This window comes from Haliotis cracherodii, unplaced genomic scaffold (genome assembly GCF_022045235.1).
Source record: "Haliotis cracherodii isolate W230 unplaced genomic scaffold, xgHalCrac1.p SCAF_5, whole genome shotgun sequence".
Classification (NCBI taxonomy): domain Eukaryota; kingdom Metazoa; phylum Mollusca; class Gastropoda; order Lepetellida; family Haliotidae; genus Haliotis; species Haliotis cracherodii.
In genome coordinates this window covers 716,190-733,163 of record NW_027266308.1, presented here as the reverse complement: position 1 = coordinate 733,163, position 16,974 = coordinate 716,190, and the positions used below count along the sequence as shown (strand labels likewise).

Sequence of the window (16,974 nt, the reverse complement as noted above, 5' to 3'; positions counted from 1 at the left end):
CCAATCAAGACGATCTGATCGACAATCAAGATCTATATTGTGATAAAACGGGTCTTACATCGCGAAATGCATCAAATCACGTGAGCACCTTGATCAAATACTTGAAAAGATGTGGAAAATATCTGTTGACAACGAGTTGGCGGTGCAGATGCTGTGACAAATCCTGCAATCGACCGAAATCTGCATGACAGTTTACGAACCGGATCTCGATTTCGATAGCAGCCTAGGTGAGCAAGGTGGAAACTGGTCTTTTATAATTAGTTAACTCCCTTGCCTCGGGAAGATGAGCTGCCTAGGTCTCTCAACAAACAATGTTGCTTTACTTCACCTGATTTGTGTCGTCGCCTGTCATTGGTTATCGGGTGTTATTGTGATTTACCATCCCCAAACAAACTCGCGTGATAACCTCTACCTCTCATATATTGTGTTAAAAGAGTATGAAGAATCGCAGGTTAAATGCATGTGTCGTGTTAGTCCCCACCTCCTCAAACCCCCACCCACACACACCACTTAAAGTCACTCCGTCGTAACTCACTTAAGATCGCGAAGTAGTTTGGTGACGGACGTGTTAGTCCCCCCTCCCTATTCGATATCAAATCCAATATGTGGACCAATCTGACACATGGAAAACTGATATTCAATATCAAAAGTTTTCTGACCAAAGACCTATATACAATATATGTATACGTCTTCGGTCTGACTAATCCATTTCTACACATGCCATGTCCGCCATATCTATGTCGATGTTGTTTTGTAGACATTCCATGGTAAACGACGATGGCCGAAATACAGCGTTGCTACAAGTCTGTCCTGAGTAAGTGGTTGGGAGGGAGGAAGGAGTTTACTCTTCTGTACCAGGCTACCAGAGATGGATGCAGTGCATCTGTGTTTCATCAGAAGTGTAATGGCAAAGGCCCGACGGTCACTCTCTTGTACAACACAGCAGGCTATGTGTTCGGCGGTTACACCTCCATCGCGTGGACAGCTACGACCATCACATGTGTGTGTGGTTACGCTGCCAGTTATCCACCAGACACTACCAAATGGACATGCAGTTATTGCGGCGCAAAAGGTAACGAATCCTACTTGTCTACAACAAGCCAGTATAGCAATGACCCCGCTGCCTTCATCTTCAGACTCACAGACAAGAAGTCCTTCAAGCCAAAGTTTTACCGTGTCAAACAAGCTGGAAATGCAGTTATACAGAACAGCCTTAACGGCCCCTGCTTCGGGTCCGACCTACAGCCCTTCACCAAGACTGTCACCAAGACTGACAACTACTTCCAGGGAAATGGGTCAATAAATGTGGGAACTCACTACAACATGGCGGGAGATGACAACACTGTGTTCTGTGGAAACAACGTTCAGTACACAGATATCGAGGTCTACCAAGTCACAGGTAATATTGAAGTCTACCACGTCACAGGTAATATTGAGGTCTACCACGTCACAGGTAATATTGAGGTCTACCACGTCACGGGTAATGACATGAAAAGACGGTTAACTGTATCAGCTTACTATTTACATATTCCTGATACTTCTGTTAAACACACCTCTCCTTCACATAATGGCAATAGTTCGTTACAGTTCCATAAACCTGTCGTAAACATGATAACGATTGTTTTGTTGAAACCATTTTGTGTGTGTATGTTATTTTTCATTTATATACATACCCCCCGAACACCCCCCCCCCCTCCTGCATTCACACAAAGACAAACACACACATATATATACAAATATACAGACATACACATATACACATACACATACACACAGATACATGCGCACTCATGTTTAGTGCTCTATTTTTATTGTTAGTCATTTTATCACCTCACATATGGTACACACACACACAAACACACACGCACGCACGCACACACACACACCCACATATATACACGCACACGCACACCGACACACACAAGCACACGCACGCACACGCACGCACACACACACACACACGCACACACACCGACACACACACGCACACACACACACGCACACACAAACACACCGACACATACGCACACACACACACGCACACACACACCGACACACACACGCACGCACACACACGCACGCACGCACGCACACACTGAAATAAAATATTGAGCGTTTTCCTGACTTTCTGTAGAGTCCGAAGGCAAGCACTTTGCTTCTGCTTCTGCTGATGGCGCCTGGCGCAAAACTGGTCAAGTAAATTGCCAGGTAAGTTCGAGCTATTCTGGTTGTGTATATGCTATAAGTTGAGCTTGTCGGTTCATCTACCGACCGAAATCTATGCTTGAATTCGGGTCACACACAACTTAAAATATGCGATGCGATTTTCAACTAAAATAGTTAATGGTGAACACTTAAAGATTTAAGATGATCTCTATAGCGATGTCTGAAAACGGGTATATATGTTTTCTCCCCTCTCTCCCAACCTCTCCACACACACACCTACAGACACACCGACACACGCACGGACACACCAACTTACCCACCTAAACACTCACACACTTGGGGGCACTGGTGGCCCAGTCGTCTAAGGCGCCGCGATTCGATATGCAGAGTTGCGTCCCTTTGGCACGCCAGAAACCTATGATTGTGGGTTCGAATCCCGGTTCGCCCCGATTATGTTTCTAGGTTTGTCAGCACTATATCCGTGCTCGTGGGTTACCGAAGTGGTAAACCTCTGAGACCTGCATCACTTCGGGCTTTCCTTCCACATTAAGCTGACACGCCGCGATATAACTGGAATACTGTAAAAAGCGGCTTTAAACCCAACTCACTCACTCACTCACTCACACACTTATTTTATGAGGTAAACAGCATATTCATTTCTTCATAAATACTCAGAGCGCATGCGCTCAGCCTCCATTGATGGCACCTGACTCAAAGGATAACACAGCACGTGGTATGTTGAAGCTTTTCTTTCAGTTGTGCAGAAGGTGCATGTGATGTGTATAGATACAATATCTTGAGCTTGTCGGATTATCTACCGACCGAAATGTGAGGTCACACACACTCATGTGCGATTTACACTAAATTAGAAATTGTAAACACTTTAGGACTTAAGTTGGTATCACAAATTTAAAACAGTAAGCCTTATAGCGATCAGTGTCTTTATGTCTGATACGTGTCTGTCGTGATGAAAGTGGATTGGTTATGTGCCTTTGAGCCAGGGAAATGGTTTGTTTACAGATGTTGCAGTCCTACATTGAACGATTCACCCCGCCAGAAGGCAGCAAGGTCAAGGCTGTCAACATGCTACTGTTAGGTGCTGTTGGAGCTGGGAAATCTAGCTTCTTTAACTCCATCAACTCAGTGTTCCAAGGGGAGATAACTGGTCTAGCTAGAAGCGGAAGTGCTGACAGGAGCTTAACAACCACGGTAAGTGAAAACAGCATGTCGCCAATGGTAAGAAAAGACACCTCAATTACATTTATTTGTCAGAAAGTGCCTACAGTTGCTCAACTTTGTATAATTTGTTTTGTCAATCTGTTAACTAAAGTACCGACGCTACAGAGTGAAGTCAAACGTGACCGGAGATACCCTGAAGATCCGTTTTTGTGACACCAGGGGACTGGAGTGTGATGGTGGCCTTGACCTTGTTGACCTCATTGCCGTCGTCGAAGGTCACATCCCAGACAGACTCCAGGTCGGTGGGTTAATCGTTTATGATAGGATATAATACAATGTAGTGTGTGACACCACAATACAGCGGGTATGAACATAGTATATACTACCAGAATCATATCGTGTTAATAATGTTGAAAGTTAACATCGGCAATATTTCAGCCTCATCGAACAATAATTTTGTCCTAATGGAGTGAGTATGAAGGAAGTTGTTTTTACGTGGCTAAATTATAACAGTATAACAGTTATGTCACGGCGTGCCAGCTTAATCTGGGAAGAAAGCCCGAAGTCATTTAAGTCTCTGACGTTACCAATTTATTGGAACCCACGATTGCTGACAAATCTCGAAAATATGAAAACATGGTATTCGGAGATTGGAACCAAAGATCATAATTTTCTGGTGTACCTTAGGGACACAATCATGTACAGCCTGTAGCGCCACCTTGGGAGACTAGACCACCCGTGAAAGGTGTAACCTTATATCGTACATGAGTATGTGGGAAATACATTACTTACAAAACTGTAGGTGAGAAACCAGTTTCAGATCGAATTTTAGGTCCGTGATTGGCTGTCCAAGATCAAATTTTGACGGACTTCTTTCCTGATTGTAATTAAGTGATAAGTATCTCGTTCCACAGTAGAACTCACCTACACACATGGCGTAGCGTTATATCATGTAGGAGTGTCGTGTAAATCATGTATAACCCATAGAGAAGAGAGATGCGGGGTAGTTTTTTCCTGAAGTGTCCCGATTGGCTGTTTTACAAATCCTGTAATTTTATTGGTGAGAGACCGGAACGTCTTTTTTTATGTCACGTCATTCATCCTTGTCCGCCAAACCCTCACATACGAGACTTGTCATTTACATTACAAAGCGTTGGAAATTTAGTTTTCACAAATTTAGTTTTCACAAGTGATCAAAGTGGACGATCTTGTGAAGATTGTCGGAAATTTGGTCTGACGAATAGTAAAGATAATATAGCCATTGAACAGACTTAACGTTCAGTGGTAAAAACTGACATGGGTGAACGACAAGACTAAATGTAAGAAATACCAAAAAGAAAATCGAAAAACCCATCGGGATACCTTATAATGAAACAATAGCGTAGTCACGGTGTAAAACTAATGCTACGACAGAGGGTGAGGGAACGACCGCGAATCGACTGTTGGTTCTAAAAGTAAGCAGACCGTGAAAATCAGGGTTCCAATAGGTCTTCAGCAACCCATGCTTGCCGTAAAAGGCGGTTATTCTTATCGTATGAGGTGACTAACAGCCTCGCTGACTTGGTTGATGCATGTCATCGATCCCAATTGCCGGGATCGATGCTCATGTTGTCAATCACTGGATTGTGTGGTCCAGGCTCGATTATTTACAGACCGCCGTCATATAGCTGGAATATTGTTGAGTGCGGCGTTAAACAACAAACAAACAAAACAAACAAATCTAAAAGTAAGCAAGGAAAGAGTCTGTAAAAAATATCTAAATTAGTTTGTGGCGACTGACGGAACGTGCAACTTGCGAACAGTTTGACTTCACGTGTTTGGATTTGGATGCCATTTCATGTAAAGGCTCGGGACATACAACATTAATTTCACTCGGGACAGAAATTCGTCATTGTTGTCAGTTGTAAATTGTTGTCTATAGATGTTAAAACCATCATACATATACCGTTATGATTCGTTGGAAACTCTTTTCTACATAGGTATGAGTGTTGTTAGCCCCTGGGGGTATGTGTTGTTGCGTGGAAGTCAGCGCGTTACAGGAACTCTTTTTATTGTCATTGTTATGACAGTGGTTGATGCAAACGTTTCACAGAAATAACCTGCCTAAATTGGCTTTTTTTGTAAAAATGTAAGAAATGATATTGTAAATAGTTATGAATATTTCATTCCACCTTTTTTCGATATTCTCATAATAACATTACAAATAATAAAATTATACAGATTTGGCAACTGCATAATAGAGGACAATACAATTAAAATCATCAGGACCCCCCATCGCGTCAGATGAACATTTTAACCAGCCAAAATTCTAAATTCACGGTATGGGTGCAACATGGGTGAAGCTTTTGTAAACGATTATAATGCTAATACCGTTATTAAGTAAGGGGGAAGCAACCTTGCTCCAGAACTCTGGGAAGTAACACATAGATCAACATGGATAATCTTGTGTATTACATCTTCTTTCTATGATGATAAACACTCTGGACCATGCGCATCCACATCAAAGTTGAGGAAGTGATGTTCACCATCACCGTCTGTCTTTTCAGCTTTTCACAGCTTTCATCTCTCATTACCGTAATTTGATTGGTCGCGAGTGAGTGAGTATAGTCTTACACCGCTTTGTTTGCAATATTCCATCAATATCACGGCTCGGGCTACCAGAAATGGGATTTACACATAATCGATGACCCAAATGGATATCTTCTGCCCCTCCCACCCTGTTTGATGTCAGCGCTGCTCTTATTGATTTGAATTAATGTGTGTTTTAGTTTAACCCAACGGCGCCTATCAACTCTGACTGTACGGGGTACAACAGTAGCCCCTCCCCAGATGACAAGATTCACTGCATCGCCTTTGTCATTGACGGTACAACTGTCGACGTTTTCCCTGAGAAAATTCTTCACGCCATTAAGTCACTACAGCAAAGAATAAACACAAAAGGTAACTTCAGGAAAATCGTAAATTCCAACAAGAATTATTCACTGCCATGTCTACATGAAGTCGTAAAGCAGACAAAAGCATAAGTATTGATCGTTTATGAGTTAAACTATAATAAATGGGAATCATCTGGATAAAATTCCAGCATCCGTCTGGATAAAATTCGTTTGTTCGTTTCGCAGTTTTAAGGTGAGAGGGAAGCTCGAAGTGATGCAGATGTCTCAAAGCCTCCAGACTATACATCTGACAAATCAAGACGTATAATGAGTGCACACCTGGGATTCGAACCCCCTGATCATAGGTTTGTGTCACGCTGTTACTCCGACAGCGTCTTTGCGGAGCCTGAGGCGACTGGACCACCGATGTCTTCTTCACGTGAAGCCTCTGATAATCCCAATGTCGACCAATGTCAACTCATAGCTCCAATGTCTCTCTTGCTTGAATATATCGCTTTCTTTCCTCAGTCACTTGATTACGTTTTGAAGGGAATGTATGTCATTCCATTTCTGAAATTTTTACTTTTGTTATTTAATTCCGAAGGTATACCCCAAGTGATCATCTTGACCAAGGCTGACAAAGTCTGCATGGAGGTACAGGAAAATGTCGGCGACATGTTCAACAGCGCCACCATCGGTGATCTTGTGGAACAAGCGGGACATCTCTTCGGCCTTCCTCGATCGTGTGTCTTCCCAGTGAAGAACTACGAAGACGAGGTCGAGGTAGACAAGCTTGTTCATATGCCTCTGTTGCTGTGTCTCAAGCAGGTCCTTAGATTTGCTGATGACTACCTTCAAGACTCTATATCCTCTGACTAGGACAGCATTCTCGGTTTACCCAGTGGGAATATTAGAAATTAGATGTGGTGCATACACTGCTGTATGTACACGTCATGTGAATTGTGAGCTTGTCTGAGTTGTGGGCATGTTTTAAAGGTGGCTTTCACAGCTGTGATGTTTTCATTTTCTAAGATCAGCATTTTGTATGCAGCACTCTATTTTAGTCATCCTGTAAAAGTGATTTGCATTAGTTTTGCCTATCATTCGTTAAAAATATGTACAATAATACTAACGGACAGGTAACTTTCATCCACATGAACAGATAGTCGTTTTTGTCCACCCCGCCGCCTTTTGACCAATAACTCCTGACCTATTGAATATCGCTTGTTGAAACTTGCTATACAGATCAGTCTAGTAGTGAAATGGTGCCTTTTGATGATTTGGGATTTTTCATTCTATTTCGTTTTTGTTTTCATGACGACTGGTTGGTACCGAATATAATCCAGGCTTGGCACTCATTGCAAAACTGGAAATTGTGTACATGTTGCTGTCTGTTCACTTGTGCACTGTGAGATCTCCTGGGCTGTGTGCCTGCTTGAAAGATGGTTCTTTATAACCACTATGATGTGTTACGTTTCAATCGTCAGCATTTTGTATATGTTCACCCTTTTCGTAGTCCTCCACTAAAAGTACTTTGCATGTGTATCCCAATCTGAACTGTGAGGTCTCCTGGGCTTAGTGCCTGATTTAAAGAATGTACTTTTAAGTATACTGTCTAAAAGTATATACCTCTTCATGACTACTGATATTAAGCTGACGCTAGTTTCCGAAACATACATCACAGATGATATAATGTTAATAACTGACAGTTTCACTCAATCAACACACAATCCCTCCCTCATCAAACAGGGTAATACTGCATCAACAAAATGAGAGGTGACAAATATGTGTGCTGTTCTGAAATAACATGGAAAGCTACGTATTCCCAGGGTCTTTGATTCTAAGGACTTGCTTGAAAGTTAGTTCAGTGCGGTTTATATGTCTTTTGATGTAGAGAAGGTTTACTCCATGAATGTTTTTAATACAGTCTGTCTTTTTTTGTCACTCGGGAACAGTTAGTAAAATAGTTTACTTTTAAATAGCCATATAGCATTCGTTGTTCAGTTGTCAGTAGCACGTAACACGCAGCGACCTTGTGACTCCTATGGTTAGGTAGATTGATTGAATGATTGATTGATTGATATAGAAGATTTAACGTGCGCTTTCCGACTGTAGCGTATTTCGCACACGAGCCTGGCCAGACCATTTACTGTATTCCGAAAAGGGTGAAAGTTGTGTGTGCAACCCAAGAGGGGGTTTTTAGGGGCTGCTTATATTGAATTTTTGGAATTTTTAAATTTGGAATAAATGCCGAGGTGGGTGGAAGAGGGAACTAAGGGAGCCGGGTGAGGTGGGTGTTTGTATGTTTATTGGATTTTGGATTGGTAGATTAATTAATTTTTAGATGCGCTTAATTGGGTCTGTTTTGATTAGGAATACGCTTAGGGCCTTGAAGTTTTCTAGTTTATTTTGAGGGTTTAGTAATTCATCTAGAGTAGGAACCTTATTTAGATTGAGGGTGGTTTGTAGTGTGGTTCTGTGTGTTTGGTAGTGGGTGCAGTGGATGAGTGCGTGTTCTGTGGTTTCGGGTTGTTTGCAGTGGGGGCATTTGCCTGTTGTGTGCCTTTTAAGTTTTTTAGTTGGTTATTTGGGTTAGTGTGTCCTGTTTGAAGTTTTGTAATTAATCTGTCAATTATTTTTGAGGGGTGTAGGATTTTAGGTTTGGCTAGTGGTTTTCTGAGCACTTTTTTGATTTGGCTATTTGAGTTTTGATATTGATTATGCCATTTTTTGGTTATTTTTTGTTTGTTTACACTTTTAATTTCTGATTTTGAGATGGGTAGGTTTAGGTTTTTTTCTGGTATTTTGAGAGATAATTTAGCTGCTTTATCGGCGCTTTCGTTGCCGTAAATTCCTACGTGGGCGGGGATCCACAAGAAGGTTATTTATTTGCCTGCTTTTGTTAGGTCGTTGGAGCTTTTAAGAATTTGGTTTATTAGTTTAGGTCGTGTTTTCGTATTTTTGTTTTGGAGGGCTTGTAGTCCACTAAGGGAGTCGGTGAGAATTAGCATTTTTTTGTTGTGTTGAGATTGTTGGTTATGGAGGGCTGAGGCCATGCCCATAGGTCAGGTAGAGAGGATCATGTCACTAAATATGCCCAACCCACCAGTTACAAGTCACGTGACGGGCAAGTAGTGAGTGAGTATGGTTTTACGCCGCTTTTAGCAATAGTCCAGCAATATCACGGCGGGAGACACCAGAAATGGTTTTAACACATTGTACCCATGTCAGGATTCGAACCATGGCCTTCGACGTGAAGAGCGAACGCTTTAATCACTATTCGAACAAAGCCTCACAGGAGACGCCACTTGTGTTATATGACCGAAGCCCTCGAAACTCTCAGAAGCCAAGCTGCCACATCCTCCCGAGGCAAGAGAGTTAACTGACTTTAAAAGTCCAGTTTCCGTCCTTGCCGAACTAGGCTGGAATTCCTGGGCTCGACCGTAGCGCCACCAGTGGCTATTACGAGTTAAGTCCCTTCTGTGCCTCTCCTAAGGACCAATCAGATTCCACCTCTCGTATCACTTGCATTTGCTTCAAACAAAATGGCGGCGCCCAGTCAAGACAATCTGATCGACAATCAAGATCTATATTGTGATAAAACGGGTCTTACATCGCGAAATGCATCAAATCATGTGAGCACCTTGATCAAATACTTGAAAAGATGTGGAAAATATCTGTTGACAACGAGTTGGCAGTGCACATGCTGTGCAAATCCTGCAATCGACCGAAATCTGCATGACAGTTTACGAACCGGATCTCGATTTCGATTTAACTCCATAATAGCAGCCTAGTTCGGCAAGGTGGAAACTGGTCTTTTATAGTTAGTTAACTCCCTTGCCTCGGGAACATGAGCAGCCTAGGTCTCTCCGCAAACAATGTTTCTTTACTTCACCTGATTTGTGTCGTCGCCTGTCATTGGTTATCGGGTGTTATTGTGAACATTTGGGGAGACCTGGCGAAACCATCAATATTGTTTTCACCTCACCTCTTATTTAGCGTAGTGGATATGTACAAGCCAAATGCGAATGAGCATTGTTTGATTATACATACACATGAAATCATAAGCATTCGTGTCACTGAGTCTTGAGGGCGCCGGTGTCCAGTCGTAATGTAGAGTTGCGTCCCCTGGGCACGCCAGAAGCCTATGATCGTGTTTGTCAATCACTGGATTGTTTGGTCTAGACTCGATTATTGACAGACCGCCGTCATATTTCTGGAATATTGCTGAGTGCGGCGTTAAACAACAAACAACAAACTATCATATCTGCCTTGTCAAACGCCTTCCATTGTGGTGAATACAGCAATGTAATACATGTGTGGTATAACCACAGGAGGTATTAGGTATCAGGCATACAGATGGGTATCACGTTTGTCACGATATAAACTTAAATATGTAACCACCAGTTATTAATAGAGGCTGGTTCCTTCCTGTTTGGTGGGTTGCTTCAATCTTATTGTTGGTCATTTTGTCACCTGGCATGTACACGTTTGTACACACGCGCGCACGCACGCACGCACGCACACAGACATGAACACACACGTAAACGCATGCACACACATGCACATACTTGCACACACACATGTAGACACACACGCACAGACATTCAGACATACCCACGCTTTCTATTCCAATTGTTGTAACGTTAATGGTACAAAAATCGTTTCCTGAATTTCACTGAAAGAAATAATAATATGTTACGTTAGAGATACAAATTTGGCAAAGTATCAGATGAAAAAACAACCCTCAAGTATTGACAGGTATGTTTTGTCACCATTACGACCGCGCTTGTAAAAAAATCATGTTATCATGTTTAAATTCTTCTTTGGCCTGAATGCATGAAAAGTCCCCCTGCATTGTTTAACCAACTGGGGCATACACTGTGACGTATCTATTCCTAGCGCATGCCGTGTGTCTTGTGTCTGGCAATATTCAGGTATGTCAGAAATTGCAGAAAATGTTCAGAAACAGACAAAAATGCGAGACAACTGCCACTTGGTTTCCTTGGCAACCAGGATGTGTCAGGGTAGTCCTGACATTGAGTTAAAATATTTTGTACAATGTAAAGCAAAGACTAATTATAACTGAAAGAGTTCACTAATGCCGGGCATGAATTAATATCAACATCAACACTCCGAGACAGTTATCATGATTTAAAATCCAATTTGCAACCAGACATGTATGTAATGGAATTACAAGATACATTTTTAATTAGGACACTCCGTAAGTTTACAATATCTTTGCAAATGTACTATTTAAAAATAAACCTCCCGTGAAGAGAATGTATTGGTCAAGTACGTGATTGTGTATGCAAAGTTGTGGTAGTGGTGAAATTGAGGATATCCTATTTTATATAAATGTGAAACATATGTTGAGAAATAAATATTTATCAAATATTATTAATTTCAACAAGACCTTGTAAATATGCTTCAGTCCAAGCAGGAAATTAATCGTGTCGTGTTGCAGTGATGATGAAGATTTTCTAGTGTACTGCTGACAACTGCAGGCTGAAGTTGTTGGATTGTGTTCGTACTCTTGGCCATTAGGGTGACAGAGTGAGTATGGTTTTACACCGCTTTTAGCAATATTCCAGCAATATCACGGAGGGGAACCCCAGAAATGGGCTCCACACATTGTACCCATGTTGGGAATCGAACCCGGGTCTTCGGTGTTTCGAGCGATCGTTTTAACCACTAGGCTAAACCAGGCCCTTAGGCCTTGATAAGGAAGAAACCTGTCTGGATATCTGTCTGGCTGTCTCCAGTAGTGCTGACAACTGCATCAACATAGTTCACAGACATACAACACAATGACTACCAACTCACTCGTCGCTAGTTGTAGAATACGTCGTAAAATATCCCAATGTTAAACCGAAAGTAGGTTTAGGTGCTCACCCAAACAGGAAGTCCTACCGTCATCTCTCTCTGGATAAAGCTGTTGAAAGTCCCTCTCGCGGCTACCGTCTATACACAGCAAAAAAAATGTAGGTTTCCGTCTTCCGGAAACCCTCCGGATACCTACCCATTTTGGATCCGGCCCGGATACCTTCCGGAAACCTTCTAAACAAAATGTCAAAATTTGGGGGGTGCATTTTGTTCACTTAAGTGTGAAACACATAAAAAAATTAACTTGAAAATACCAAGCAATTTGAAGGTTGTTGAAGGCATATGGAAGGTTTCCGGAAGGTTTCCGGAAGGTATCCGGATGCAAATTTTCTTCATGACTTGCTTCTGGTAAATAATGTTAGCCTGTGCATTACAGGTACCTGTTGTAATATTCTGTGTTATTTTAGTTGTAAATATCCTCCTCAAACTGAGATATGTGGGCATGCATTGTTCACAAGTTGTTTCGCGACATGGGTCCAATGTGTGAAGCTTATTGCTGGTGTCCCCCACCATGATATTGTTGCAATATTGCTAAAAGTGGAAAAACAGCATTCTCACTCAGAAAAAAATGGAAATTCATTGGCTATGTGCTTTGGCATTTGGCCCTGGTGAGATTAACAGATTAGTTTGGAACGGTATCAGTACTTGTTATATCGGGACAGTGTAGTTTCATGGGAATATAAAACAGAATACAATTGTCCCAAATTTGTGCATAAGACTAATGGCATCCATAGAAAACACCTAAATAAAGTACAGAAAAAATATCAATGTCATATGTCTACTAAAGTGGAGCTACAACTTTTGTTAAGTGAGCTGTATTTATAGTAGGAAAACATTCAGGGCATTAGCACATTTTATATTTGTTCAGCACCTATGTTATGGCTGATCAGTATTATATTTCTTTATGCTAATGAAGCAAAACAAATCATGTTTTTGGAAAAAAAACTTATTTATTGATTATATGGCATTTCATTGGTACATATCACAAATTGAAATTTGATCAAGCAAGAAGAGGAACTAGCATAAAGTAACCAGTGGTGTTTGCAAGGCCTTACAGAACAGACGCTTCAATGACATTTTCTAAATAAACAAATTAGTCAAATCTCAGAAGAATTTTATTGAAGAAGAAAATCTAAAGTCAATTATGTTTCTGCAGTAAACCACAAAAGTCATTCAGATTTGTATAGTCAGCATCGGTGTACACAAACTGGACATAGTCACAGTGCTTTGGCATAAATTCATTCAGACTTCATTGGTGTCATAATAAAACCACCTACAGTAACACTGATGTGGCATTATTCATTCAGAATCATCACTTTCTGAGGTGAATCTGTTGGTTGTTATCAGGAGTACTGTTCATCATCCGGCGAGTCCCTTGTCTGAATTGTGTGAGCAAGATCTTCTTAAATGTAGCTGGTGTCAGATTGTGAAATCCAGGTACCTGAAACATTTCATAACATCTTTAGAAACTTGTTAGTCAAAAGTTATGAAACACACACATATTTACAAATGTTTAAAGTTGTTTTCTCGAACAGTGAGGTATTGACAATTTATCTTGCAACTGATATTTAACCAATCTTTGAACATGTAAATAAGCCATTGCAAACAGAAAAGTGTTCAGAAAATACAAAAATGTATCCGTCTTCTAAAACAATACCACAAGGTTCACCTGAATTTTGCTTGAATGTTTGCATTACATCAAAATGTAAGGAAGGGTAAACAAGACTATGCAAAACTAAGTTACATAGGTTCGTATACATAAATACATAAATGCAACTATTCATAATTATCAAAACACATGTCATGTAAGTGATCTCAAAATACAACATAATGAACGAGTGAGTTGGTATAGTTTCATGCAGCTTGTTAGCAATATTCCAGCTATGGGCTTCACACATTGTACCCATGTGGTGAATTGAACCCGGGTTTCAGAGACTGTTTCACCCACTACGCTACCCTTGCACACCAAATACAAAAGAAAGTATATTAGGAATTCAGACAATAGATATTCTCACCAAATTCATTAATTCATTAATGGAAGCTATATTGAAATTCAAATTTTGACAAATTAGGATGAGACTGTAGAAGCATTTATCTAAGTTATTATGGATATTTAATATCTATCGTTAATTGGTAATCCATCATAGACAGTGATAAGAAATTCAACTGAAAAGTACAACCTGAACCATCAACTAAAAACTATGTATATTACATTAAAGGGGCCGGTCATGTATTACCGGTATGTTCTCATTCATTTTTGACACAACCCTCCCTGAAAGAAAATGCAAAGTCCATTTTGTCAAAAGCCTCCCCTAGAGACTCTCACATTTTGGGGTGACCCTCCCTGTTTGTTCTGATCTGAATTCAAATATTCATGACTCATTATCATATTTTATCATTTATCCTATCTTTTTTGAAAATTAACTAAATGAAGATTAACAATAACATGCAAATCTGCCAAAATATTGGCCTGGCAAAGTTTAAATTAATCATAATTACTGTTATAATGTTTTGGATCCATCATCTGTTTCTTAATACAGTGAAACCCAACTTTGACTTGTGTGGCATTGTTGAATCATCTACCCAATGTTCTTTATGCATTGATATGCATCTGCACAGAGTGGTCAAAGTCTGTGTCTGACACATAGTGTGCTACAAGGGAGACATCAGTTTGTGTTTAGCCAAACTGTCTGATAATCTCAAGGGCTGCCTTGGTAGCATCAAGGGATGTAGCTAATCCTAAATAAACATAAAACAAGTGACATCATCTCTTCTACAGAACACATGATCAAAGCCTGCCCCATCTTTGATGTTTATTACCTTGCTACTCTAAAAACAGCTAATTAGCAAAATAAACTCAATGTCAACTCATTGTGGACTAGGGATTAAAAGGGCATTTAGTGTCGGGTGGGTATTAGTACTTGCAATTGTCTGTTAATTACTTAATTGAGTAGTGACGGCTTAGTCAGTTGTGCCTTTACAACCATGCTGACTGCTATTCAACTTATCGAGTCAGTTTACTATGTAACATGCTTCTTGGGACCAAGAAAATTTAATTTACTCAACCCAGCACCCCACCTCCCCAAGCATGCAACTAAAAAGAACGCAAACTAGACGCATCGGCATCACCTACCTCACACACCCTCTCACCCGCAGCCCTCATCACCACATGGGCCCTCTACTTTTTTTCTGCCACCCCCTCAGTACAACTAGCTCCAACACTGACCATAAATAAAATAGGCATGTGGCTAAGGCAACAAAAAATCAATTACCTAAACATCAAACGTAGTTTCAAAGGATATCAGATAATCTTCCCAAATCAAGAATCCTACATAGCAGCAACTAAAATTAAACAAATATTCCAATTCACCGTAAATAGCTCTAAACCTAACTGGCAAATATACACTAGGGGAGTTATTCGAGTGCACCCAAGGGAAACCGGCGAGGACCTCGACATATACGCCAAAGAAGCTAACACTATCCAAACCCAACCACAAATAACTAGCCTCCGCAGGATTAAATCAAACAGAAACGGGAAAACCACCTCCACACCTATTGTAATAATAAACTTAAAAAAACCCAGCTAAACACCCTGAAGCCCCCAAACATATCACTTTCGGCGCTAACCATAACTTAGAGGTCAAACCATACATCAAGCAAGTAAAGCAATGTTCTAATTGCCTACAATATAATCACACCGCTAACCAATGTACTTTCAAAAAAACTAAATGCCAAAACTGTGCTCAAACGGACTGCCCAGGCATATGCACACCCTGGTGCATCCACTGCAAATCCATAAAACACTCATCACTCTCGAACCAATGCCCCCACAGGCTATCACTCACCCAACAGGCCAACAGACATATAGACATAAACACGGCCAAAATCCAAACCAAAAAACCCACACCGCAAGCATACAAACCACTACTACCAACACCACCCCCAAACAACAACACTCACGCACGCAAAACAGTATACCCAGTCTCCGTATGGGACCAAAATCAGCGAGACGCATACATCGCAAATGAAACAAACACCCCAAACATCCCACAAACTCACACCCTCACCCTCCCCGCCTCTCACCCTACAATTACCACATCTACACCCGCAAGCAAAACCCAACGCACAACGACAACCACACAACCAGCACCAACACAAGCCCCCAACCATACACAACTCCCAAACCTACAGGCAACCCCCGAACACCCAGTCAACAGGGAAACTACAGAAACCACTCAGACTCTCGCACCCAAACCCAGCATGCAACCCACCACCGAACAGAGTGACCAAACTAAAGACAACTTAACCGAAGAGGATGAGTACACATCCTCAGAGGAAATAAACGATCTTACCTTGTCAGCCCCAAAAACCAAAAGCTATAGAAAAAAACTCACCCAAAACGGAGCAAGCAAAAAACTAAACAACTTAGTCCTCCTACTAGCTTACATGTTAAAGCAGTCTAATCCAGAAGCCAACTCCAAAGCCTTCTTTGGTGTAGCACATAAACTAAAACTCGTCACCACCTCTTTCGACCGTTTCAGCAGCAACCTTAATAACCTACTAAAGTAAATACCTAAACCAAGCCTAAACCAAACATAAATCCACCCAGTTTCCCAATGGAAGGCCTAAACATTTTTCAATGGAATGCCAATGGCCTCGCCGGCCATGGTTCTGAACTTAAAGCTAAATTCAAAATAGATAAAGGTCCCCATGTAGCTTGTATTCAAGAAACCAAATTCTCACATAAAACTAAATTCAACCTACCAAATTATAACACAGTGAGAACCGACAGGTCCAAAACCATGCCAGGCAGAACAGGAGGAGGTCTAATCATCTACGTTAGAGAGGATATTAACAACGAGGAAGTTAA

At 41.0% G+C, this 16,974-nt stretch overlaps 1 protein-coding gene across 1 annotated transcript; it reads left to right on the top strand.

The window, feature by feature from the left end:
- The first annotated feature begins 777 nt into the window (after nucleotides 1–777).
- Nucleotides 778–7,097, top strand: LOC139442862 (interferon-induced protein 44-like). Its single transcript, XM_071223765.1, has 6 exons — nucleotides 778–1,399; nucleotides 2,135–2,208; nucleotides 3,187–3,375; nucleotides 3,497–3,643; nucleotides 6,114–6,285; nucleotides 6,823–7,097. Exons 1-6 carry the CDS (start codon nucleotides 778–780, stop codon nucleotides 7,095–7,097), a joined length of 1,479 nt encoding a protein of 492 aa, XP_071079866.1.
- Nucleotides 7,098–16,974: the final 9,877 nt, after the last annotated feature.

Bases quoted from the DNA above. Each gene is read 5' to 3' on its own strand.
- LOC139442862 (XM_071223765.1), top strand. From the start codon at position 778: ATGGCCGAAATACAGCGTTGCTACAAGTCTGTCCTGAGTAAGTGGTTG. The intron at 1,400-2,134 runs GTAATATTGAAG...GACTTTCTGTAG, and splicing joins CGAGGTCTACCAAGTCACAG to AGTCCGAAGGCAAGCACTTT. The intron at 3,376-3,496 runs GTAAGTGAAAAC...TGTTAACTAAAG, and splicing joins ACAGGAGCTTAACAACCACG to TACCGACGCTACAGAGTGAA.